The sequence below is a fragment of the Dermacentor albipictus genome, chromosome 3 (assembly GCF_038994185.2).
Source record: "Dermacentor albipictus isolate Rhodes 1998 colony chromosome 3, USDA_Dalb.pri_finalv2, whole genome shotgun sequence".
In the NCBI taxonomy this organism is placed as follows: domain Eukaryota; kingdom Metazoa; phylum Arthropoda; class Arachnida; order Ixodida; family Ixodidae; genus Dermacentor; species Dermacentor albipictus.
The window spans coordinates 113,814,457-113,841,058 of record NC_091823.1 but is presented as its reverse complement, the minus strand read 5'-3'; the positions used below and the strand labels follow the sequence as shown (position 1 = coordinate 113,841,058).

Genomic DNA, 26,602 nt, shown 5'->3' with positions numbered 1-26,602 from the left:
AGCCACAAGATCTTTTAGGCCTATTCCTAAATTCTCTGAATTCGAAGCAGAATTGGAGCGGCTTCGAGCAATCCGCCGTCGCGCGGAAAGAAGGTACAGGCGCACCAAGTCCATCTACGACCTAAGGGAGGCGAGACGCATACAGAAGAAGATCCAGCGTCGTATCAACGCCCTGCAGTCTCTAAGATGGAAAACCTTCTGTGATACCCTTGATCCGCATAAACCCCTGTCACATATATGGAGAACAGTGCGTGGTCTTCGAACATCACCGCAACAACGCCACCCCTTCAAATGCCTGGCTCTCTACCAAGGTCGCAGAGAGCTCGACGTAGCGGACGACTTCTGTGTCAAGGTCGCTGGTCTACCGCCATCGTTCGCTACACATGATCCCCGTGATGTTCCAATCTCGCGGGATTCTCGTATGGACAATCTGTTTTCCATCGAGGAGTTGCAGGCGGCGTTGGCAGCGTGCAGACGTTCCTCATCGCCTGGGCCTGACGGGGTGACATACGCAGCTCTTGGAAACCTCGGTCACACAGCCCGGCATGCACTTCTAGACGTGTACAATAATTCATGGCGTGAAGGAGAAGTTCCAGCTGCATGGAAGTCCAGCCGCCTTGTGCCTTTGCTCAAGCCAGGTAAATCACCCCTAGACTTGGCGTCTTATCGTCCCATTGCTCTGGCCAGTTGTCTAGGAAAGGTGATGGAGAGGATGGTGCTGACGCGTCTAGAGTGGTATCTAGAACATTACAAGTTATATCCTGACGCTATGGCAGGCTTTCGACGCGGACGCTCTTCTATAGACAACGTCATAGATCTTGTCTCGTCTGTTCAGCACGAAAAAAGCCTCAGGAAGCTGTCAGCGGCGATGTTCCTGGATGTTAAAGGCGCATATGACAACGTAACCCATCAAGCCATCCTGGACGCCTTGGGTGATGTCGGCCTAGGCGGCCTTGTTTTTCGGTGGATATCCAGCTTCTTGAAGGACAGGTCATTCTTTGTGCAAACAGAGGACGGTGCGTCATCACAACGCAAAACCTACCGAGGCGTACCACAAGGCGGAGTCTTGAGCCCCACTCTATTTAACCTGGTGCTCATCGACATGGTTCATACCCTTCCGGAATCCGTCCATGTGTCGATCTATGCAGACGATATATGCATTTGGTCATCAGGAGCGACGCGTCCTCAGGTGCGCGCCAGACTTCAAAAAGCGGCCACACTAACATCAGGTTATCTTCGAGCACGAGGTCTGGAGCTGTCCTGCGAGAAGTGCTCTATAGTCGCTTTCACGCGTAAAGCAATGAAACCATACGTTATCAGAATTAATGGACAGCCAATTGCCTACGAGAAGACGCACCGCTTTCTAGGAGTGATAATAGACCGAGACCTTTCCTGGAGTCCTCATATCTCCTACCTAAAAAGGAAATTAGTCATGATAACCCACGTGCTCAGATTTCTTGCGGGAAAGTCATGGGGTGCGTCTGTGAGTGCGATGCTCCAACTCTATAACGCACTGTTCCTCGGTCTCCTGCGCTATAGCTTACCTGTACTGGGTGGGACCGGCAAGACCAACCTCCGTGCCCTCCAATCTGTACAAGCTCAAGCTCTGCGAATTTGCCTTGGTCTTCCTAGATGTGCGTCCACGGCAGCAACAATAGCCATCGCGCATGACCACCCTATCAACACGTATCTTCAAGTCGACACTTTGAGGATGCATATCAGGCACTTCGCCCGACTTCCATCGCATCATCTCGCCTCCCTTCCTGCCGCTCGACCTCGTTCAGCGTTTAGCAAGATTATTGCCGCCAACAATGGAACTTTACCGTCAAACTTCACGCCTGCAGCACGACCATCTCAACCGCTGTGGTGCCTCCATCCACTCCAGGCTGTCCTTGTTATTCCCGGTATCAAAAGGAAAACAGAGATGTCAACTTTTGCCCTCAAACAAACCGTGCTTTCAGTGCTACATGAACAACACAGAGGACGCATCCACGTTTACACTGACGGTTCTGTATCCTCTAATAGTTCAGCTGGAGCAGTGGTGATTCCCACAGAGTGCGTCACCCTCAAGTTCAAGACATCTCACATTACATCATCGACGGCTGCAGAACTCGCAGCTATCCGTGCTGCTCTGGAGTTTATCGTTCAGAAATCATCACATTCATGGTCCATCTTATGTGACTCAAAGGCAGCTCTTCAGTGTCTGATGTCCCCTTTCAACCATGGACCTAATGAGCAACTAGTCGCAGACATCCGACTACTCCACCATCACGCAATCAACAAGGGACACAACATCATCTACCAGTGGATACCGGGTCACTGTGGAATTTCAGGAAATGACAGTGCGGACGACGCTGCCCGGTCGGCTCATGATGGCGCCCAGATTATACCCATACCACTGTCAAGAACAGATGCAGCCACAAGTCTTCGCTCCCTCGCCCGCGAGCTTACACAAAATCTGTGGAACACCAGTGACTTCACGAACGCACGTCTCCACAAATTGGATCCACGTCTGCAACTCCGCCTACCACCAGGGTTGCCACGAGCGGAAGCAACACTTCTGTGCCGCCTGTGGCTCGGCGTGGCGTTCACGAACTCATATTCATTCCGTATCGGAATGGCCGACAGCCCTACTTGTGACACCTGCGGCTGCGAGGAGACGATTGAACACCTCCTTTGTGACTGTCCCCGTTACGCAGTGCGAAGAACAGTGCTTGTGACCGCTCTCGCAAAACTGGACAATCGCCCCTTTACAGAGGAAAAAGCTCTAGGACATTGGTCCAGACGGGCTTCGGCACTGAAGGCCTTAAGGGCTTTGTTGAAGTTTTTAAGGACGTGCGAATTGTGTGGCCGCCTTTGAACGTTGTAGAGCGTAGTTTCGCGTTACTCTGTGAATTTTCTTTTTTTTTCTTTTTTTTCCCTCTTCTTCTTCTTTCTCCTTTTATTCCCTTTACCCCTATCCCCAGCACAGGGTAGCCAGCCGGTACTTACACTGGCTAACCTCCCTGTCTTTTCCCTCCTTTGTCTCCCCCCCCCCTTCACTCTCTTTGGCGTATGCTAAAGTGACGGTCAATTTTTTTGTTTGCACTTGAGCTTCTGCTTCAAAGCAATTAGCTTCTAGGGTGATATCTGTGTGATAATCTTTGTGAATGTCATGGGCATTGTGCCAAGGGCATGACGCGGATCGTCATGCGACCTACTTTAAGAATTGGGACATATCGCCGCACGGGGTGAATGCGAAATTCGAAACCGTCTCCCACATGTTACAATGCAATTAAAAAGTATGGGGTCTTACGTGCCAAAACCACTTTCTGATTATGAGGCACGCCGTAGTGGAGGACTCCGGAAATTTCGACCACCTGGGGTTCTGTAACGTGCACCTAAATCTAAGCACACGGGTGTTTTCGCGTTTCGCCCCAATCGAAATGCGGCCGCCGTGACCGGGATTCAATCCCGCGACCTCGTGCTCAGCAGGCCAACGCCATACAATGCCATTAATTTCGACCACATTCGTCTGCACAACGCTAACGCAGATGTGCTCCTGCGATGGGTCCGTGCGTGCGAGAAGGAAATCGCCGTTAGCTCGCAGCCACCTAGGACTGTTTCTGCGTGACCACCTGATATGCAGTCATTAGTTTCTTTTGAATGAGACATTGATTCTGCGTACAGTTCCCGAAAGCTGCTTTCTTTACTTCAGTTTACACTGGTCGTGCTGTACATAGTTTCGATATCCACCTTCACGTGAACCTGATGAAGTCGGATCGAGTCAGCTTATCGGGTCGAAGTCCTCTCGTCGGATTCGTGTAAACGCTAGCCGGTCGCATTGAGCGAGCATCGAGTCCTAGGTTTGTAAAACCACCAGCATAGGGTGGTTTGGCTTGAACAATCCCCTTGGCAAAAGGGACGTAAACGCGGTCGAGTCGGGCTGTGTCAGCTCGACTTCGGATTCGACCCACGTCGCGGTCAAGTTTACGCAAACGAAGCTACTGACACATCGCGCCAAGTGTCGCCGAAGCATGAAGGCTTTGTGTGCCAGCACATAATGAGCCGAGCACTCGCAAAACGAGCCGCGTGAGAGGCAGCTGTGTACTCCGGAGCATTTGCGCTGCACGAATACAAAGCATTGCAAACAATGGAAACACGTGCGAAGCCTAATGTATTGCGCGGCTTTCAAGGGCCGGCAATCCCGCTTCTCGACATTATTGAGTGCCTTGTGCTCACTTGTGCTTGTGAAAGGCGTTTCCTTCCTGCAAATGAGTGCTTCCTTCACCGTGTGTTACGAGAAAAAAAAAACGACTCACCCTTTGAATGGGGCTGATGTGCTGAATAAATTGCTGAAATAAAATTTCTTGCGCGTAGTTTTGGGCCTCCTTTCCTGAAGGACCTCTTACGCAAACTCTTGCGGAAACAATACTTTGGAAAGTGATCGTACCATAGGAAACTTTCTTTTGCTATATAGAGCACTGCAGGCACATCACCTATGTACGTGTTTGTTATTCCTTACCCGTCCATGTAGAGATGTGTCTTTCAATAAGAGTGGCATGCCGCGAACGTTTGATCATTCATCTAGGATTGCACTGCATATCGTCTAGTCTCTTGTTTTCCATTGTTGAAATAATCCTTAGCGACCACCATCTCTGCTGTGATGTATAGTAAATTTTTGCTTCATTGTGCATCTGGTGCATCTCAGCATTGATAGTACATGCGTAGAACTGCACACACGAGTGTTCGCGAGCTGTACTCGGTGGGCATAGCCAATGTCATTTTAGCAATAGTTACTATAAACCGATAGTTTGCCGACGAGTGAACGTTGTTATTTGCAGTACAGTACATACCACGCTTCCGTTGGTGGCATAGTCATCGCGCCATCAACAAGTACAATACACGGGAAACACTTACACGGTCAACTTCATATCAAGATATACTAGAATACAAAACATCACTACGGCTGTTTATCTAGCGTGTAAATAATAGGCAGCACCTGAATCCCACCAATGGAAGCGCCTTTTTGGCGCTCTGCCGAGGTCTGTGCTGCCGACGGTTACGGACGAAAGGATATTGAGGAACGAGCCAAGAAATGACAACACTTTAAAAGTTGAGAACTGACTACACGCGTCTTCTGGCTGACGATGGACATGGAAGTTACGGGGCACGTTCGTCACTGAAACTCGCTGCGTGTGTTTTATTGTACCATGGCGCTGTGGCGCTTTTTTACAAGGCCTGAGCGTGTCGTGTCTTGGGATGAAACACGTTTTAAGGCTCAATAAAATTTCCGCTTGCTCACCAAGGTCTATCATGGTGGCTGAAAAAAAAAAAGAGATGGCTGCGATTCTCTCATAGTACCGAGGCGCCACAGCATCACAGTAGTGTAATCTGTAAAAAATGAGACCTGCACATCGTACATACCAGGTGTGCATGTTTCGATGCATCATTCTTCAAAACTGAGAAGGCTTCGCTTACGTGGATAGACATGTGTCCTGCATAACTTTTTTTATCGCGCTCCAACGTATCGGCGATTGATCATTGCTTCATTCCCGCTATTTCGACGACCAAGTGTGCTTTACGAAAAATGAAAGTACTGTAAGCCAAGGCAAAAGAAAGCTTTCTTTAGCGTGTGGAAATTTCGAACACAAAAACCTCTTTTGTAGCCTGTTATACTTTGTACTACAGAAAGTAAGATAAAAGATTTTGCCGACAGCGAGCATGTCCGTGAGCTGGGGGAGTAGTTTCGCGTCCATCAGAATTCCTGGAGAGAAACTTGAACAAAAACGGCAAGAGGCACGTGAGAACAAAACGATACTGCGTATAAGCACACGGGAAGCTTGAAAAGGCTGGGGTGGCATGAAAAATAAAAGGTAATATTGATCGTTCCATGATTCGAAGCTGTGTAACATTTTCTTTTCGATTCATAGAAACCACCATTTTGGCAATTTCTGCATTTTGTGCTTAGCGACGTCAAGTCGACAAGCTCCTAAGGCACCTAAACGCGCCTGCAGAACCGTTTTCGGACATGCGAACCCACCGTAGCGATGGCGGAGCAAGGTCATTTTGTTCTGTTTAGTAACAGCTCACCGATGGGGAGGTGTTTTATATAACAGTAGGCTATCGCAAAACACAGTTGAGAAATGTGCCCCACGCATGTGCAAACGCACAGACATACTAACTCCACACAAAAAATTGTAAACAAGAGAAAAAGAAAACTAGGCCAGTGAAAGCGACCCATGTGTACCCGCGTTAAGCAAGAGTTCATGCGCATTGTGCCATAAAAGCGCTACTAGACGTATAAAACATGAATGTCATTTTTCGAGTAGCCCTGCCAGCAAACAGTTCATTCACATAGGGCTCATGAATATCTACAATTCAAAGCAAATCATTAAAATTGCTGGCTGCGCAGGAAATCCCGGGGAGCTGTCATGGCGCATCTCTGCTTGGCTCGGCATAACGATGGACCAAGTACTTTCGTAACGGGAAATTCACGTCTGCCCAGGTTGCTTGACTTATCTCGGAGATGGAGACGCTGTTGGTCAAACTGCGGACAACCTATGAGCAAGTGCTATAATGGGGCGTCTGGGGCGCCACAGCATAAGCGCAGTTGGAGGTCTTCTTCCTTTCTATATTCGGAGCAAAAGAACAGAGTGTGTAGGGGCCACGCCCAGTCGTAAAAGGTAGAGATAAAGGTATCTAATGCACGGTCAAGTTTTATGTTTGCGAGAACGAAACGAGGTGTGTAGGTCACATCCAGTCGTAAGCGGTGGAGAAGGATATCTAGTGTACGGCAAATATTTATGTTCACAGAAAACCGTAGACATCGACTCAATACAGAAATGACGTCTTTGCTTGCGCGTTAAACCGCATATCTTTAAAACAGCATCATACACAGCTTGCGTAGAACACATTTGGCGTCCAATTGAACGAATTCCAGATGAGTAATCGCATTCAAGCAGTGAGCATTAGCCGCGCCAAGCGGTTGACCACCTCATTTCCTGTTATACCTATATGATTGGAAATCCATTGAACGTTAACTCTATGACCGGAATGAGAAGCGAAGGTCAAATCTTTGCGACCGCGTACGATAGCGACCATGAATCGGCATGAAAACAATGCTGAGCCAATCACTCCAGCAAGGGCAGCGCCCTGCCTTCCGCTGCTGCAACCTGAGCGTTGTGAGCACACCAGGTACTTTCCGTGGCAGTAGCAGGAAAGGTACGGAGGCAAAGCGCGCACAAGGGAGAGCGCTTCTCCAAAATACGTCCCCCATTTTCATCCGCGTTAGCTAAAGCTTATTTACAACAGCTAAATAAGACAAAACACACAAATGAGTGTTAAAGTTGACTTATCTTGCGGATTTTCCCAATTCTGCGTATGAGCAAACGCGAAGCCGACGCACGTGGAAGTTGCGTCGATTCCTGCCAGCGTCTGTTCCGAGAAACCAAAAGCGCTGCCAAACGCTGCCGGGCTACTTGGCGTGGTGGCACATGTGCAGAAGCTGCGCCCCAGTAGCTCTTTCCCTTCATCGCCACAGAAATACCTGCCAGTACAGCGTTGCTGCTGAGCTGCTGTGTCAATGCACTTCTCTGAGCGGAACGGGCAGTAGACGTCAAACAAACGTTATTCAAAACTTCGCTTCAAATAGACTCCAACATGTGTGTTTAATCTGTATCCAGCAGCACACATCGGGGCACCGATGTATCGGGTCACTGAAAGCGATTTCTTCTCCGCTGGAAATTTTTCCCCCCAAATTTTTGGCTGTCAAGTTGGGGGTGCGGTCCTTACACGAGTCCATACGGTATGCACGAGAAGGAGGAGGAAGGGTTGTGAAATAACGGATAGGTAGGGAGGTTGACTAAATAGTAGTAGCCGATTTGCTACCCTGCGCTAGAAGAGGGGGAAATGGGAGGGTAATATATAAAGTGAGAGAGACAATAGAGCTGCATCAGGGTGAGCGCAACACATTCGCGAAATAAAAAAAAAAAACACGCTCAAGTCGTTTGCACAGGCAGTCGTGCGAAGAACGCTGACCATCTTCTGTGCTGATGATCGGTGAGGCCGCTATTGTATAACTTTCTGCGCAGAAAACACTCGTAGCTTGTAGAGCATTCCTCTACTCAACACTCTAAGAAAAATCCCGGGGAAAACGGGAGTAACTGCGCCGTTAGTCCTAAAAAGGGCGCTTTCGTCCCTCAAAGGACTAACTGCATGAATGTGCGTGCCGTGTGCAAATTTCGGAGAGTAAGTGTTTAGTCCCTGCTCGGAAAGAGAGCAATGGGAGGACGAACCACAACAGTTACTCCCCAGGCACTTCGCTGTTTTCGTCCGTGTCATCGAGCGATGCGGCGAAAACGGTATTGTCTATAAATCGTGAATGGTTCGAAGTTAGTGCATTGTCTATTGAACTACATGCAAAGCAGCACCTTGCCTCTTCGAAAATTACGTGAAACTTAAAACTGGAATGTGAAGAGACATGCCTTTCGTGCGCACCCCATAAGTGAGCGATACGAATTAAACGCGCAAGTCATTGATAGACGGCTAGATTTTCTTGGTCAATAGTACCTAAGTTCCTTCCGTTCTAAGGAGGTTGGGAACTGAAGCGATGTGTACCTCGAACAACACACGCTAAGCGATAGAGAAATTGGCCTTCTCTGTTGTTTTCGGTGCCCCGTTTGTGCTCGCTACACGTATACATGGCGTAGTGCCTCAGTTTAAATCACCCTAATAATACTCGGGCTGATTTCTTTTCGCAGTCGCTTATGGTTCCAAGTACACTCAACGTTAGACTCTCACTGCATAGCTTGCACAAAATACGGAGTCACTTTTATATTGCCGCGCTTATGTTCCCATGCTTAACTTTGCCTAAATATCCCATCTTGTCAACCAAGCGGCGAAGAAGAAGAAGAAGAAGAAGAAGCCGTGTGGAACGGCTGTGCTCTAAAATGCTCTCTGCTGGAAACAGCGTATCGGCCCCAGGCCGAGGATCGTCGACCCCGTTTTTGAATGAAGATGCAAGCTACAAAGTTGTCCTCCCGCGTCTACCAACCGGTAACGATGTTTTGAATTCTGTTTTCCTTCATGCGGACTTGAGTGGCAGACCATACCGTGCTCCCGACTTCCGAGACGCTCTGCTTGAGGTAGTGAATACTTCAGATATTGTAGGTGTCGGACAGTATCAAATGAGCCATGTATGGATGGTTACTTGCGCTAGTAGTGCGGCAAAACAGACCCTCGTCGCCTGTGGTGAGCTCCGTGTCAAAGGGCTGAAGTGCATGGTGATAGATCCGGAGACTAAAAACATCAAGCTTAAATTACTATGGCTTCCACCTCACCTTGAACCACGACGCGTTGAGGAAGCGTTCCAGGCCTATGGTCAGGTGAAGTCGGTGGAGAGAGAAGCATGGAGATGCACTGGCATGGAACAGTGGGTGACAACAAACCGGGAGGTTTCCTTGGTGCTCAAGGACACTATCACCGTAACCTCAATACCGCACATTATGTCCATTTATGGACACCAGTGCCTCGTACTTATCCCCGGTAGGCCTCCTCTGTGCCTTCGTTGCAAGCGCGTGGGACACGTTCGACGACAATGCAGAACACCGAGATGCTTACAGTGCCATCGATTTGGTCACTCAGCGGACGCCTGCGTGTCCACCTACGCCAATAAGCTTCGTTCTGGGCAATATAGCGCAGACGAGCCACAACTGGACCACCTCATGGATTCTACAGAGGTAGTAGATGCCACCGGAGAGACTACAGGTGGCATTAGGGACGAGGACCAGGAGACCTTGAAGCCAATGCCAACCAGTCATAACAGCTTAAGTAAGACTAGCGAAGCTTCCGGCGAGGATGACTCAGTTTGCCCACCTGGCCTAGCAAGCCTTAAAGAAAAGCCCCCTGATGACAAGGAAGAAGAGGAAGAGGCGATGGACATCAGCAAGGCCAGGAAACGTCCGGCACCATGCAATGACGAAGCAACAGAATGTGCAGTACCGGCGCCCGAGAAAGTGTCTCCTAGTGCTCAGCAAACTCCCTCTCCTGGTGATAATGTGCCCCGCCGGTTATATCAGCGTAGTCGGGAGAGTGGCACAAAGAAGCCCAAAGGGAGCAAGACCACAGATTTACCTGTGGCCAAGGGCAATGAAATACAAAAGCTTTAGGTGAGCAAAATGGCTACCGCCTTCACCCTCCCTTTATGTGTAGCGACACTCAACGTACGTGGGCTGAGGAATATAAGGCGTCAGCGGCAGTTACTACACGTGCTTAGGCAGCATGAAGTTGATGTTGGTGCAGTGCAAGAGACAAAGATATCGTCTGCTGGTGATGTCAACCTTGCGCTGCAAACTTTTCAACCTGATTACGAGGTGTGTATTAGCCAAGCATGTGGTGCTTCCGCTGGATGCTTTTTGTTAGTCAGAAAGCAGTTAAATCATTCTTCATTGTCGCTGCGTGTTGATGGGGAAGGCCGCCTTATATGCTGTGACCTCTCTTTTCATTCCCGTAATTGGCGATTCATTTGCGTTTATGCTCCCTCAAAAGTGAGTGAGAGGAAGGCTTTCTTCCTCTCACTTGCTCCGCTCCTAGATACTGACAGAGATTTGGTACTGTTGGGAGACTTCAACTGTGTTTGTCATTCCAGAGACCACTCATACCTAACTAATCGTTATGATGCAAGTGCTGCTTCCCTGCATCAGTTAATGGAAGATCACAATCTAATAGACGTGGGCGCCTACACCCCATCTTGGGTGCGGTTCACGCACTTTCAAGGCGTCTCCCATGCTCGACTTGATCGTGTGTATGTTTCGACGAGTCTCTGGTCTAACATTCACAACTACGCCGTGAAGCCTGTATTTTTCACAGACCACTGTTTAGTAGCTGTTTCATGGGGTCCCCGAAAATTCCGCAGGTTTGCTCCAAACTGGGAACTGTGGAAACTTAATACACAACTTTTGCGAGAGGAAAGTTTTGTAAACAAAGTGAAAGAATTATGGCTAGAAATAACACAATGTCAACAGCTTCCTTTGTTTGCTCGATGGGAAATGTTCAAAAATAGAGTAAAAAATGAGGCGATTGCCATTTCATGTGAGCTGTCTCAAAGAAAAAAAGCTGAAAAGCATTACCTTCATGATCTACTTCACAAGCTGCACGCTTTCGAAAGCCAGGAACCAGGGTTGTATAGCGATGAAATAAACATAGTTCGCGCACAAGTACAGAAATATGAGACGGAAGTGTACAATGGAGCAATGGTTCGTTCACGCACAACTCGCTTCACAGAGGAACAGCCCACAAAAAGGGCTCTCGGTGATGAGAAGCGATACGCGCTTTCTAAGCAAATATTAGAAATTGAGTCTGGTGGGTCTATATACACAGACACGCCCCAAATAATAAGCCTATTTGAAGCTCACTATAAAGATCTTTTCGCTGCAGTTAAGCCTCAGAATGGGTACGAAGAAAACGCTGATCAGTTTATTTCGCTTATGCCACACTTAGAAGAAGATGATCGACTCAGCGTTGATGGGCCAATAACTCGAGAAGAAATTAATTTTGCCGTTGAAACGCTGCAGAGGAACAAGACGCCTGGTCCTGATGGCCTTAGTGCTGAATTTTATATCAAATTTCAGGAATTCCTGTGTCCTTTTCTGCAGCAACTTTTCGAGGAAGCCTATCAATATGGTGAGCTTCCTCCATCTTTCTATCAGGGCCACACAACCTTAATACCAAAAAGCACTGATGATGAAACAATAAAGAGAGTAAACGGTTATAGGCCGATATCATTATGTAACGTGGATTACAAAATATTTGCAAAAATACTGACAAATAGATTGCAGACAGTCATTACTAAATTAGTAGGTGATCATCAAACATGCGGAATTCGAGGCCGCTCTATACAGACAAATGTTCATATCGCACGTTCAGTTCTTGAGTGCCTTGGGGGTAGTACGGATCAAGTAGCTCTTCTCCAGATTGACCTCGCCAAAGCCTTTGATAAGGTTCAACACGAATTTTTATTCCAACTACTGCGACATCTTCAGTTAGGGGATGTATTATACAATGGTATAACACTTTGTTATAAACACTGCACTACAAAGTTAATTGTGAATCGTACCCTCTCAGATATAATACAACTACAGTCATCCGTTCGTCAAGGTTGTCCGCTCTCGCCGTTACTCTTCGCCATATACTTAGAACCGCTTTGCTTAAGCGTGCTTTGTGACTCGAGCATTAAAGGATATATGTATGCCGATGAGGAAATTAAAGTGCTAGCTTATGCAGATGACATTGCCTTCTTTTGCGTCGATAAGCCAAGCATTACCAAGGCAATAAACGCTACCCTGCGTTTCTGTGAGACCGCAGGAGCTACTGTAAATTTTGACAAAAGTAGAGGCTTTTGGCTAAGCATGTGGGCGCTCACTCCCTCTGTATTCGCGAATATTCATTGGAATCAGTCTCCGTTGCGATATCTTGGAGTACCTCTCGATAACTTCCGTAATAGTGGACCTCATTGGGCGTCCACGATAACCACTATCCGTAGAAAGGTGACAACCTGGCAAGGACGTGATCTCTCCATTTTTGCGAGAGCTAAGGCATGCAATACATTTCTCGCTTCTAAGCTTCTTTATGTTCTGCAGGTCTTGCACTGCTCACGTGTCCATGTCCAGGCATTTCATAGAATATTTGCATGTTTTATTTGGCATTCATCATGGGAAGCCATGAGAAGGGACAACCTTTTTCTCCCGCTTGAAAAGGGAGGCCTGGGTCTTGTGCATTTGTTTGTGCGACAATTGGTCATGCGCTTATTTTACCTTAAAAATGTCCGTCATCCATTCCTTCTCGCAGTTAATCGAGCACGTCTTGCGTCACACCTCCCTTTTCTTTTTGTCACGACAAACGTTGCTCAAGAACTACCGTTATGGGGCTTCTTAAAGGAACTTGTCGACACTATTTCTTTCTTAAAAGCCAGATTCAACCTTGAATATTTGTTTACCGTTAATCGCACGTCGCTAAATGCAGCACTTATAGATAACCTTTTCCCTGAACCGCTGTACCGAAAGCCGTATCTGTCTCTATTTGGTCAAGATGTTCTTTGCCGTGTCCGTAGAATGTGCATTGCGCCAGCAGCAAAAACGTTTTTCTTTAAGCTGCACACCTCCACACTGCCAGTTAAAACGTGGCTTCAGGAAAAAGGACTCTATGTACCCTGGAATACAAATTGTAGGCTTTGCAATCAACCCGAGACAATAGAACATTGCTTTATACTTTGTCGTGACGCATTCCTTTTTTGGGACATTTTACAAAGAACTATCAAAAAATGGCTGTGGCTTAGGTAAGGTTAAGCCCAGGATGCGAAGCATACTAGCCTTTATTTTAGTAGTTGAACCACTGTTTAGCCTGGTGAACTGCTGTTGCTTGGCTATATTTGGTTCGGCTAGACGAAGAAACAACTCATGCATTACTTCTTCGCCTTCAAGAGTGGAACGCGACAGCGTTCCCGTCGACCCGCCAAGGGGTGTAAGACAATGGGCTACAGGGCAGCGACTACGCGCCCCGCATTGGACGCGGTGAGCGTCGAGCAAAGCAGCGTTCGGCGCGGCAACGAAATGTGCGCCTGAGCAAGAGACGCACGCCTTAGAAACAGCTCGTTTCTAAGGCAACACCGCATTCACTAGAGGCGCTTTTGTACCGCTTTGAAGCATCGTAATCGTGGCTCAGTGGTAGCGTCTCCGTCCCACACTCCGGAGACCCTGGTTCGATTCCCACCCAGCCCGTCTTGCAAGAGTTGAGCCAAAGCCACTTCTCCTCTGTCGTGACGTCACGGTGTCACGTGATTTCATGGTCACCGCCGCGCCTGAGGAGCTGGGTTGAGCCCTCGTAATATGCTTCGCATAAAAAGACTTTCCTCTCACATGTTATGGTATCCGGTTCCTTCCTTTCAAAAAGACAGCCAGTAATACACCATATGATTTGTTTATGTTATTAGGACTTTATTCATTATGGAGAAGTCGAATGATCGACAGACATGCCGAGCCACCTCGCTCGACAAGGTCTATCTTCCGTGAAGAGACTGCTCAAGTCCGGAGTGTGGTGCTTACATATGATCCCGTCCCTGAATGGATTTCACACCTGGACGCTTGTGTTTGTTTGCCAGAATTTTGAACTGTCATTGGACTGTATACTTTCTGTGAATTTGTTTCTCTTGTATGATCATATGTGATGTAACTGTAGCGGTTTGACAGTAACGATAATCCCATGCAATAAAGAAAAGAAAAAAAACAAGCGGCGTGGTGAAGTGGTTAGAGTACCTGACTTGCGAACGAGAGGACGTGAGTTCGACTCCTGCTCTCCGGCACGTTTTTTTTTTCTCAGCTCATCAATTTTTTTATTATAGTATAAATGCCGAATTTAATTAATTCCACGTTTGCGGAGCATCGGAACGAATTACCGTTACTCCCTTGAGGACCATCGGGCAGGGGCAACTGTTAGTCCCTGAAGGAGTAAGCGCATGGGGAGTAACAGTTCATCCCATGTCAGTTCGTCCCCAAAAGGACTAATGGTTGTGGCAAATCAGTTAGTCCCCAAAAGGACTAACCTCCCTACCCCTTTTAGTCCTTTTTTTCTTAGAGTGAAGGGATGCTCTGCATACACATGAATTCACTCTATGCAGAGCATGCACTGCAATTTGAGCAGACGTAGTGTGGTGGTTCTTTAATTATGCACGGAGTACGTCCACTAATGACCGTCGTGCGGATGTGACGTGTCCATCTGCGAGTGGCACTTCATCCGTAGGTGTACTGCGTGTCAGAGTCGGCGCATCACGCTGCGACCTCTTGACGATCTGCACGAGAGAACTGAACGAGAAATTGCTTGAGGCAAGGTTCAGGTTTCACTTCTATACAGGAAATAGCTTTCTTTGGCTCTTTCGCCCGTTTTCGTCACTGGTGGTCGGAGGTCGATGTCTGGCGGTCGAGGAGGAGGAGTAGATTTTAATGAGGAGAAAGGAGGAGAGGTCGGCCTGGAGAGCGTGTCTCTAGTCTGCTACTCCTCACTGGGGAAAGGGGAAGTGGGAAATACAGGGAAAGGTAGGTGGCGGGTGATTATGTTGTGGTACAATGACATACTATATACACGTTGTCCTATATGCGGATGCGCACTGTAGACGCAATACACGTAAGAGCAATCTCGTCCACACAAAAAGTAATCTTGCCACAAAAAGTTATTGCGCAAAAGTTTCGCCGCCGATGCAAAGGCGCGTGCGGTCTCGCGTAACCGTGTCTCGGGACCCGTCCGTCGGCAACAGTAAGTATATTAGATTTCTTTTTAATTCGTTGCGAACGTAGTTTTCGCAATCTTACGAGTTCTAGATATGACGTTTGCCAAGGTAAAGTAAATATGTCGTCCACTTTTATCAAACGTCCCGGGCTATTCTGTGGAAGTCGTGATGACAGGCAATGGACGAAAATTTAAAGGGTATAGAACTTTGCTCCGTTGAAGACGTTCTTTCGTAACATTGCTCGGCGTGTAAGCGAATAGCCCGGCCTCTCGTTCCGCGGTGTCACGCTACCACGCGCGAGCTTTTGGGGCGACCGGAAGGTTTAGATGGTGCGTGGGAACGCTCGGGAAAGACGGCCCTTCTCTTCTCCCGCAGACCCTCTTCCTCTTTGGTGGCTGCAAGTGAGAGCTGCTCGTACAGATGTACTGGTTAACGGTTCCGTTCTCTACAGAATTACGCAATGAAGCACAAAGCGTAAGCCAAAGTGTCCTCACTGCAAGAAATGCACGCCTTCAAGCGCGTCATTCCTTTAATAAAGCGAATAGGGAAAGCGTTCGACTATTCGCTTACAATGAGAATCATCGTCGACGGTTTCGGCCCAATTTTTTCGAAGACACGTAAAGATGCGTCCTGCTTCTTTCTCGGAAGAAGTCGAGCGCGAGGACAGGAGACCGGAAGTGGTTTTTTTTTTTCAGGACCTCAAATTCTGATGAAACGGCGCTTGCGTGAACGAGTCCCACATACGAGTTTGGTCGTTCCGTGAAACGCAGGTTTGATTTGCCATTTCTGATGCGACAAATGGGCCTGTGAAAGAGGAAGTGAGCATCGCTAAATTTTTAACGCGACAGCGTTAAGGAGCTCGTGTCGCAGAAAAGCCGGTGTCGTCGGCGTCGGTGTCGGTGTCGGCGTAGGCGGCGTTTTTCTTCTTTCATTGAGATTACACTGTATGCATCTACTCTTTTAAATTGTGTGGTTTAGTGTCCAGAAACTGCACGGTTTATGAGCGATGCCGCAGCTGAAGGCTGTGGGTTAATTCCGACCACCTGAGGTTCCCTAACGCGCACCTAAGTATAAGTGCGCCTTGTGTGTTTGCATTTCGCCTACATCGAAATGCGGTCGCCGCGTCGGAGAACCGAATTATATGCAGTCACAACAGCTAAAAAACGTGGAAAGTGGGGCTTAGGTCTCCATATATTTTCTGACTAAGTGAAATGAAGTAGTGGGAAGCGTACTGTTCCGAACCTCCCCACTTGGACCCCATTTAACCATACCTACCTCGTGTCTCAACTTGTTTACTTGTAACCTTCCAAACCTACTACATGCTAAGGAAAGGCAATTGCATTGTAGACAAGTTCAGAAGGGGCAGCGTCCGAAAGAAGCCTTGGCGCTTTTTTCCGTGGTCGCAAGCCTGATTCGAAAGCAACTGGACTAACTAGGGCCAGCTTACGGAAGAGAAGGCCACATCTTGGCCCGTTCTAGCGCTGCAGAATATTGACTAATGGCACCCTCGACAAATCGCACTTGTGCGCCCCGGGGCACCCTCGTGCGTCGTTTCATCCAATCATCGTCGCACCAGGGCGTCCCAGTGCGCACCGGTGCAACTTGCCGAATTCTAGGGTCAGACGCGAACCATTGCTGCCAACGCGCGCGTACTGCTTTCTCCCTGTATCTGAAGAACGACAAAGCTGTTCCGAGGGCATGTTTCAGCACTCGCATTCGCGTAGACATACCACGCCTACGTTTAATGCAGGCCACAATGCAAAATGGTGAGGAAAGAAAGCACAAGGGGGTGGGGGAGGCTGGACAAGGCGGCGAAAACAATGCAGCGAGTCTCGCCTTTTACGCACGGAAACGGTGTGACGCGCAGCTGCACAAGTGGAGAGGGCGGTCCGGCGAGCGAGGGAAAAGCAGTCGCCAGGGGGAACGCCTCGCGCTAGACGCTGCAAGTGGGGATCTCGCTGACGTTGCTCGCGGAGCAATAAAGAGAGAAAGTAAGGTCGAAAAAAAAAATTTGACAATTGACGGGAGTGACGATACGGATAGCGCCTCGTGAATGTCGAAGACAGCCTGTGCCCCAGGCCAAGGGTCGGTCTCGAGGCGCGTCGTGGAGCTCCTTCACACGTTCCGCAGTCGGAGCAGCGAGTCGGAGAACAGACGGCGACTGATCATCGGGGTGCAGACGCTCGCTCGTCGTATGCGCGGCTTGCCGGCTGGCTTCGCGCCCGTAGCTGCGGCTGCTCCGTCACGCAAACCGCGTCTCCGAGAGCCCCTCTGGGAGAGAGTCGCCGAGGGCGACGTCGACGGAACCCCCACACTGCGGCGATACTCCTGCGTTCGGTGCGGTGACAGTAGTGATCGTCCTTTTTCATTTGCGGTGCCGCAAATGCCTGCCAGGTCTTCGGCTAACTCGAGGCGATGGGTGTGTTGAGGTTGCAGAGGAGCGCATCGTGCGGTGACGCGGGAGGCCACGTGATTTCCGTCCATTCGTGCCACCTGGCGCCGTCGACAATCAACGAGAAGCTCGGGTGAGTCTGCGCCGAAACAATGCGTGTGTACAGGTGCGCTGGAGCGGACCGTTTGTTGTGGGTGCGATTACGGCCGTCATCGCGCGCGAAGTAAAGCGTAGGTTTGGCGGTGCTTTCTTCTCGCCCTGCAGGGTAGAACGCTCGTGTGCGAACTGAGAGCAGTTAAATTTCGCAAGGAGATCGCTGAAGGAAAGTTTCGAAAAATCTCACTACCTGAAATAATGCGCTGTTTGACCAGCTGTGAACATCTGCTCGTGAAACGTTTTGGCGTGTCGTTTCGTGCGGGAAGCAGTTGCGAGTCTAAATATGTAGCAGCCTGAATGGTTCCAGTCCTGAATCGATCTTTCAAAACAGCGTCCTTAATTTAGCTTCAACTCTCCCGTACTTCCTACAACGGGTGTCTGTCTGAACAGAATATTAAGAATAGGAGGAGTAATAACAGACCGCCGTTAACCGTGTGCTGACACTGCAATGAACGAGAAAGGAAAGACTTTTGCATGAGCAACATTTTTCCCGGGAGGACTATCTTGATGGCATGGGAAATAATGCCCTACTTTAAATACTTATAATAATATTATCAACGTCTGTAGCACGCGACTGCATGTTCCTACATCAGCAAACGAATTTCACTCCTTGGCAGCCTCGTGAACGTCAAAGAGAGCTGGGTAAAATCATTAAACGGTTCTGGCAAAAGGCTTGCCAAACCGGACGAGATGTTGGTAAACATCTATTCATATATGTCTACATATATACATCTGGAAACACTCCTCTTCCAAGTGGTTTCGTTTCTTTCGACAAACGCTGTACTCGTTTCCTGAAAAAAAAAAAAAACACACGAGCAAAGAAACAAAATTCTGTGTTTATACCGGTGACAGGCGACGCACTATGTTCCAGGCAGACAGCTTTTGTTATGTTGATCGACCTTGCGGCTCTTGGTCATTCTCAGGAGGATTGTTCTTTCTTTTTCTTTTTCGTCTCGCGTTATTGTACAAAGAATGATGACATTGTCGAACTCCAGGAGTATTCTAACTGTACCGCACTTGAACTCAGACACGTTGGCGCGGTATGAATGTCAGCGCGACTGAAAAATGCGTTTGCTCAAATGCCTAGTGAGGTGACTGTCTATGCGCAAAACATCATGACAATCGTGTATTATTAACCCAATATATAAAGGAAAAACAAAGAAATAGCCCTGCTCTCCGAATGCCTGCCGACAGCGCTGCTTTGCGATACGTTAGAAACAAGATAACAGAAAGACAAGAACCGGTATAGAGCTAACAATCCTTTCTTGCGCGCCGCCCGTGAGTCAATGTCTTCGAGCTGCCGCAACTGAGCACATTCTCCGGGGTTTTTGTGTACAAAAGAAATATAGAAATAGGGAGGAAATGAAAGATATTGGCACGCGTACATTGTTTATTCTTTTTTCGGGAGACGGCTTTTCACCCGCCAACAGCTGTTAAAGTCATCGCTCGGCGCAGACGCGTCTGCAAGTATCGGACCTTTCTCGAATGTAGTCGCGGATTTTATGCGTTGCATATTGCAATCACTCAGTTCAGCCCTTGGGCGTGGCCGGGCAGCCACCATTGACCTTTAGCGCAACCACGTGACGTGACGTCACGACAGCCGGAGGAAAAGCTGGGCACCAACTCGCGCAATATGCAGCGCATTCTTGGCTTAACCAAGCTAAGCCTGGGCATTTTTTAACTGTTCTCTATGTTGTCGACGAACCTTGTGTAATCAGAGTGCATGCCCGATGCGAATAGTTGTGTACATTCTTGAATGCGCGCGACCACCAGTGATTACGCCTGAAATGTACACGTGGAGTCCGGCGCATACAGCCGACGCGTCTGACCCGCAGATCAGATTTAGACGATCGAGGAGCGCGATCCCGGCTATCGTTGTGCTTTGAGTGTCACTTGTTTTCCTGGGCACAAGTTGGCTTAATAAAGAGTCAGCTTCGTAACTCACAGTACATTTTTGATACTGTCTGAGAGAGAGAGAGAGAGAGAGAGAAAGAGAGAGAGAGAGAAGACATGAAAGGCAGGGAAGTTAACCAGACGCACCCCCGGCACTTGGGGAAGGGGCATGGGCATGAAGAGAGAGATAGAGAGAGAGATGAGATAGAGAGAGAGCACAGTTTCGCGCACATTTGAAAGTTCGCATCGAGTCTACACACGGTTTCCAAGACCTGTCGACTTGAGGTATTTCAACAGCGCTTTCATGGCTTTATGTGCCATCGACGCGTACGGCCATGGTCCAAGGATCCTCATTACCGAAAATGGTCTTGAGTCCAGCAGGTTCAATGCTGTCCGGAGAGCTTCACGCTCGACGTCGTATTGGGTACTAATACATAGGACGCGTTCAGTCGTTTCTGTGGTTTCACAATAGTCTCGCATGGACGTATTCCCCCTTCCAATGCGGAAATAGTAGGCCTTCGTAAATGCCACCCAGAGCCAGAGGCGGCACAATAATGTCGCCTCAGAGCGGGAAGCTTTTGATACTGTCAGCCTCTTCAGTGTCATTACAACGTGACAATATGGTAACAGTCATCATAAGTTTGCACCTAGTTAAATGAACCATGCACGTCTTTATAATAAGTACGGCTAGACAATCAATCGATAGGATTTTCCAATACCCAACTAACCTCTTATTGCCTGATTCTTCTTGCTCGGAAAAAAAGAAAAAAAAAGGAGGCAGTTGAACTGCAAGTAGAAGGACTTGAATGTGTGGTTAGAACATCTTAAATTAGTTTCGCGCCATTTGCTATCACCCGGTTAAGTATTTGGTCTTCTATTTGATCCACTGCAACGGGCGTATAGTGCGAAAGAAAGCCTTTGGATCTTCACGTTTTCTCAAGCTGTCTGCCGAATCTGCTGTAGTTTTGCCAGCCTGCTCCTCGCATTCCCTTTCGTATTAATTGTGTATACGTGTTCAAAACAAATAATAATGAATAGTTCTTGTTTACTGGCTTCTTCATAGTTCAGTCGATTTCCCGGAATCGCAGTTTTATATCTTGCTTCTTCTTCTATAGCCTCATCTGTTTCCTTTTAGTTTTGCGCCAGTGTGGGGACAGCTGGTCCGATTTGCCTGTTTGACTGCTCCATTCATTCGTTCCCATAGATTCAGTCTTTCCTTGTCGTCGTTTAAAGTGACACAAAAGCGAAACAATAAATCCCTTGAGACTAATAAACCATTGTTTGAGAACCCTGCAGACAGTCATTTCAAAATATTAGTCTTATTATTAGATAAGAAAATGAAGGTCGAAGTATCATTATTTGAATTTCGCGCCGAAATCCCGACGCCGGTACGTGAGCGTGACGCCAGGGATTCCAAGTATGTTTTCGCATTTGAGCCGCGTTTACTGAGTAAAGATTCCCAATGCTTGCCATGTTCCATATTTGGTTCCTTTTGAACACAATGTAGTCAGTCTGTACCGCTATATAATTAAGTAGGCGCTAGAAGATGCCATCAAAGTCCATGACGTCACAGCGACCAGGTGCGGGAACTTCAAGGAGGCGTCGCCACCCGTCTTTCGTTCTTGCGCTTTTTCTGGTTTACCAAGCGTCTTAGCGTGGTAAGAGTGATGTTTTTGGTGTCATGGAAAGGTAATTTACTGATGCAGAAAAAATAACTTTTCTTCTTAGTGTCCCTTTAGGTATTGACGCGGTTGCCTCCTACGCACGAAAATGCTGGAGGGAGGGCGGAATAAGCGTGCTCCCGCTGCTGTAGAGAGAGGGCCGTCACATTTGCGCCTCTCCGACTGAGTGACGTCGGCATCGAAATGTCGCGGTTGGAGCGTAGGACTCGCCGAAGCGACGATCGAGAAGGGCAGGTGATCGGTCCTTTCGACGAGAGATGTCAGGTCAGATGTGGAGGCGAGCCGCGGTGGTCGCTAGCTGGGGCTAGACGTCGCTGCCAGCTTTGTCACGTCGTCGTTCCAACAATGACCCCTTCAATCAGCGGCTCGCGAAGACGTCCAAGGCAGTGGTCAGCTGTGTTAAAGGGATACGTATGTCATTCGCTGAGAGAGACGGAGGACACGCAGAAAGGAAGTAAACGAAAAAATAAAAAATAAAGCGGGAAAACTGAAGCAAATGGCGCCATAGTTCGCGGAAGACATATCTGCATTATGCAAATGTAAAACTGCGCGGCTGACGACACGACTTTGCCGGGGTGAACAAGTTACATTTACACGGCTTCGTTCTCGGCCAGGAGTGCATTTTGCACTTTCTTTGTGCTCTACGACAGCTTGTCGTGAGTTGAATTAGCGACTATGGCAGAACCTTGAAAACTTGGGGCAACTGAAACATAAACAATAAAATTGTGCCGATCCCACACACTATGGGAATCGATGTTTTGCGAAGCATTTTGCAGTTACCTGGGCATCCAGCTGCGTTTGAGGTGTGTGTGTGTGTGTGTGTGTGTGTGTGTGTGTGTGTGTGTGTGTGTGTGTGTGTGTGTGTGTGTGTGTGTGTGTGTGTGTGTGTGTGTGTGTGTGTGTGTGTGTGTGTGTGTGTGTGTGTGTGTGTGTGTGTGTGTGCGCGTGCGTGCGTGCGTGCGTGAGAGAGAGAGAGAGACCACAGCAGCAAAATGACAACGATGTCACGATAGTATGACGACGATGTCATTACAACTGATTTTTTTTATACTCCGACGAAGAAATGCCATGATGGTGTGCTGCATAGGTCGCAACAATAATGTCAGACGCAAGTCTCTTTCTTTTCCGTGTGTGGGCTCTAATGTCTCACGCATGAACTTTGCCAATACATTTAATGCACGCAGAGGCAAGTGACTAATGAAGCCCTGGCATTTCTTCCCGCGGCACTTGTTATATCTCAGGCTTATGCTTCGTTCCATTTCCTTGCGTGACCTGTGTGTGCACTGACCACTCTCAACGGCTTCCGGCGGAAAGGTCAACTCCTCTTTCGAGATGACCGCTGTTGCCGACGGACAATGCGGCCGATCGGTCATGCTGCCGCCAAAGACCAAGGGTCGGACCTTTGTCAGGTGCGATGTTCTGCACTCGTCGCCGGCCCCGTAGAATCATTCCTTTGCAACTCCGCACTGAAAAAGTTTTTTAAAACAGGCAGGGCAAACAGTTCAGCACATACGTAGACGGCAGAACGTCTTTATCGTTCTTTCAATCCCGCTGCTGCCGGTAGCCTAAGGCGGCTCCAGGCGTGTTCAAACGCGGTTTCCGGTAGAGTAGTTAAGGAGAGCGTGCAAGAGTGAGTCGGCTCTGGAGTGTGTACTGTCGGCTCGCGGATATCTTTGAAGGTTCACGGTTGTAACATAGCGGGGGGCGTATTGTGCGTGTGTTGTCAGTGCAAGCCACCACACTGTCTGCACTGCGTCTACTCGAGCACAGTCCTCGTAGTTCTGAAAAGTCTCCAACTTTGTTCTCCCTCCGGGCACAAAGAACCACCTGCTGCACCTCGGTGTTACACGTCACACCACCGAGTTGGCTGGCAATGGGCCCACTGCTGGGCTGGCCGGCCAGCAGTGGTCAGGCCAGCAGTGGTCAGGCCAGCAGTGGTCAGGCCCAGCAGTTTCGTTGTACTGCCAGCTAAAAAGGGAAACACTGCAGCCCCTAGAGCACCGATCGCATTATAGGCGCAGACAAAACGGACTAAGGGTAGGGGAGTGGCCGCTGATATAGAGGGAAAGGGAGAAATAGGGTAGTCTTTAGAGACTCTCGAGCTTTTGCGTTCTTTTGTAATATTTTTCTCACCAACTTCACTTTAAAAAATTTTCATTTCTAAGTTTACAAACCGAGGAGCATCATGAAGCGACGTAGTTTGGATATGTAGACTCGTAGCACTTGTTTTACGCATTGTGCCCGAAAACAAATTGACGCTAGAAATCGAAAAACAGAATAATTACCGAAAAGAAGAAGAACGTGATTTATCGAGGGTTTTGAACTCTATACGATGTCGAAACTGTGAAGCCAGAAGAAAAAAAAAACACCGAATGCGACGACTGTGTTTTATATCGTTGACAAGAGAAATATGTATATGAAGTTACCGCGGGTCGACGAGGGCTCAGGACATGAAGCTTGTGTGCGAAAAATCCACGAAACGATCCAGATTGGCTTGTGACGAGCGTCGCACCACCTGAAGGCACTGTTCTACAAAATGAATACTAATATGGAAATTAAAGGCGCCAATGTTGGGTCTGTAGGACGCAAGAGTAGCGTTCAGAAGCTACAATGTAGCATAGATGCGACGATATCAGGATTGTCGCAACGTACTTTAGAATACGACCGAAATTCTTCTCGACAATCAGTGAAACAGAAAACGGGGTTAGCTGACTATTTTGCTAAAACCTTGACTCGTTGCTTTCGTTGCTTCATCGTAACGAAGTTTTGCGATAATGGTTAGCTTCACGTCAATGGAAACAACAGAGAGAAAGAGAGACAAAAGGGGAGGAAGTACAGGGAGGTTATCCTGCGTAAGTACCGGTTGGCTACCCTAAGCTGGGGAAAGAGGTAAAGGGAATAAAAAGAGAAAGAAGAAAAAAATCTGAAAAATTCAAACAAAATTTAATTTATAGCTAACGGCAGTAGCAGTATGGTGCATACACGATCACTCTGCAGCTCCAGTTAGAATACGTACACGTGCAGACTCTAGCAAAGTACATGGAAGGCGTGTTGGCAGAGAAGGTCGAACGAGTACTGACACACATTTTCCCAAGTTGTAGAGACCACCACCATTTCTGCCGCGTAAAAAAGGATGACACTTGCGAGCACGAAGGTTGGGAAACATTTGTGGGGCATTTAAATTTCGTGTTTAGAGTTCTCTCGAAATGTCAGACTTGGTGTCATCGACATTGTCGTGCCGTCCTTACACGGAGCAACATTTACTGACTTAGTGTAGAGATAAGGCTATAGATATGACGATGTTACGCATAGGAAAAAAAATAAACAAGGGTGCTGCGCATTTTTTTTCATGACTGCTCCCGCGTTTGGCAGCCACAATGATAGCAGGAACGGAGTGAACCAGCATATCATGACGTAACGACAAGTACATATCATTGGTACCGACACAGCGAAACTGTTGTTTGCAGAAAGAAGTGCTATACTAAATATTTCGAGTGTTCTGGCCCTTGCTAGCATTTCGGTCCGTTCATAGGGCTTGGACCTCCATTCACTGCAAAAAAGGCAGTCTTAGACATCTTGTCAGCACTCCTTTAAGGTTCAATGTTTAAGGTGAGAGGAGCAGTCTAGGTGAACAGTAAATTAATTTACACCCTTATTCGCTTTTAAATGTGCAAATTATTTTACAGTGAGAATGGAGCCTATTGAAACAAACGAGCGCACTTTTCGACTATGCAACTTCCATGTGTAACGTCTGCGTCAAAAATTTCGAAGCAACAAAGTCTTTCGTCAGGCTCTTTAGGCGACCTTGCGCTTCGAAGTACAGGATATTGAAAAAGCACGATCTCTCTCACTCCCTGCGGCTTTGGATCAACGAAAGCCTAACAGTGGCCTCCGAACAATAGTAGAAGGCCGGTCACGTCACACTAGCTTTGGCTTTGAAACTTTTGAAGCCGACGTTACTTCTGAGGCCGCGAAGGAATTCGTCCTTTTTTCTTTTTTTGACAACCCGGGTGTTTTTGTTCGCATGTGCATGGACGTCCACTTTTGCCTACGTCATGTTTCGAAGAAAGTGCTAAAAAGCAGCAGCTGCTGCCGTGACCCCCACATCTTCGCTCTACAGTTCTGCATGTCACCGCGTCATTCGTGCGTCGAATGGCCACCGTGAAGTACGAGTAAGTCGGCGGCTTTGATATCCTTACGATATTTTTTTTTCGTTAACATCTCAACGTCTTGTTATATGGCAACCGCCTAACGTTCACGCCTGCTGACGTCCTCAAAGGCCAACTGCAACGAAGTTTTGGACCGCGTAATAAAGCCTAGTTTCAGATAGTTTCGACACAAACAGCCCCCGCACAAATTTTTATGTGTGAAACACGAGTGCATGCGTCATGAAAAGTTTGCAGAAGGTAGACGTTTTTGATACCGAAACTGAAAGAAAGAAAACAACGCCGTTACCGCACACCGGAAATCAACGCGAAACGGTGAGAACCAGCGTGGTGCCTGGGCATGACCTCCGTGATTGAGAGACGCCCGCGGCGCGTTAAACATCTCGGAGGCCACATACCCTGTGATTTACACCATATCCGCTAACCAGCAGGTGCATGTGTCGTCTGCGTAGGTGATATTTGAAGGCTGTTAATAAGCAAGTCAGACAACCGCCAGCCCTGAAACTTTGCCGAGATTCATTCGCTAGTAGATGCCTTTACTATACATGCATTCATAACCAATTTATACGAATTGAAAAAAAAAGTGTAATATATCGTTGCAGTTGGTCGACGTAGACCGCGACCTTGTCGCGACGTCTGTTGCAGTGGCTGCTGCGTGGTTGTTTACCTGCAGCTTCAGTGAAGGGACCAGAGCTAGCTGTTCCACTAAATGTGAAACGCAAATATAGATGTTTCCTGAAGATAAATAGCACGCCAACTTTGCAATACGCGCAATTCTATCCAAATTTATTCAACCATATCCCTCAGAAGAGCCCGCCGGTAATTGCGATCTGCAGTGACAAGCCGCTTCTGGCACTACTTGATATAAAGTTACTTGTCTGCTCCCAATAGCATAAAAAGGAAATTAAAAAAATGTTTATTACCTGCCATCATGACGAACGCTGAAGTCAAAAGGCACTCCATTAGGATGACTGCTGAGATACACAAATTCAGTGGACGCGCTATGTAGGCGTAAGCTTTGAACTTCAGCATCTACTTTTTCCTCGTTCTCAGTAAA

General features: G+C 47.9%; 2 protein-coding genes across 4 annotated transcripts in view; both read left to right on the top strand.

Annotated features, from left to right (window-relative positions):
* Positions 1-26,602, top strand: part of LOC135916901 (vesicular glutamate transporter 1-like) — a 259,394-nt gene that overhangs the window by 21,361 nt on the left and 211,431 nt on the right. Inside the window, exon 1 of one of the 3 annotated variants that reach the window (XM_070535956.1) lies at positions 10,234-10,352. The exons of 1 other annotated variant lie outside the window; for it this stretch is intronic. In XM_070535956.1, coding sequence (XP_070392057.1) covers positions 10,261-10,352 — 92 coding nt within the window. In that variant the 5' untranslated portion in view covers positions 10,234-10,260. Of the gene's footprint in view, positions 1-10,233; positions 10,353-17,454; positions 17,782-26,602 lie in introns of those variants that run through there. One more of the 3 variants, XM_065450347.2, reaches the window with a different exon arrangement.
* Positions 8,905-10,148, top strand: LOC139057549 (uncharacterized). Its single transcript, XM_070535957.1, has one exon. It carries the CDS (start codon positions 8,931-8,933, stop codon positions 10,146-10,148), a length of 1,218 nt encoding a protein of 405 aa, XP_070392058.1. The 5' UTR covers positions 8,905-8,930.

Bases quoted from the DNA above. Each gene is read 5' to 3' on its own strand.
- LOC139057549 (XM_070535957.1), top strand. From the start codon at position 8,931: ATGCTCTCTGCTGGAAACAGCGTATCGGCCCCAGGCCGAGGATCGTCG.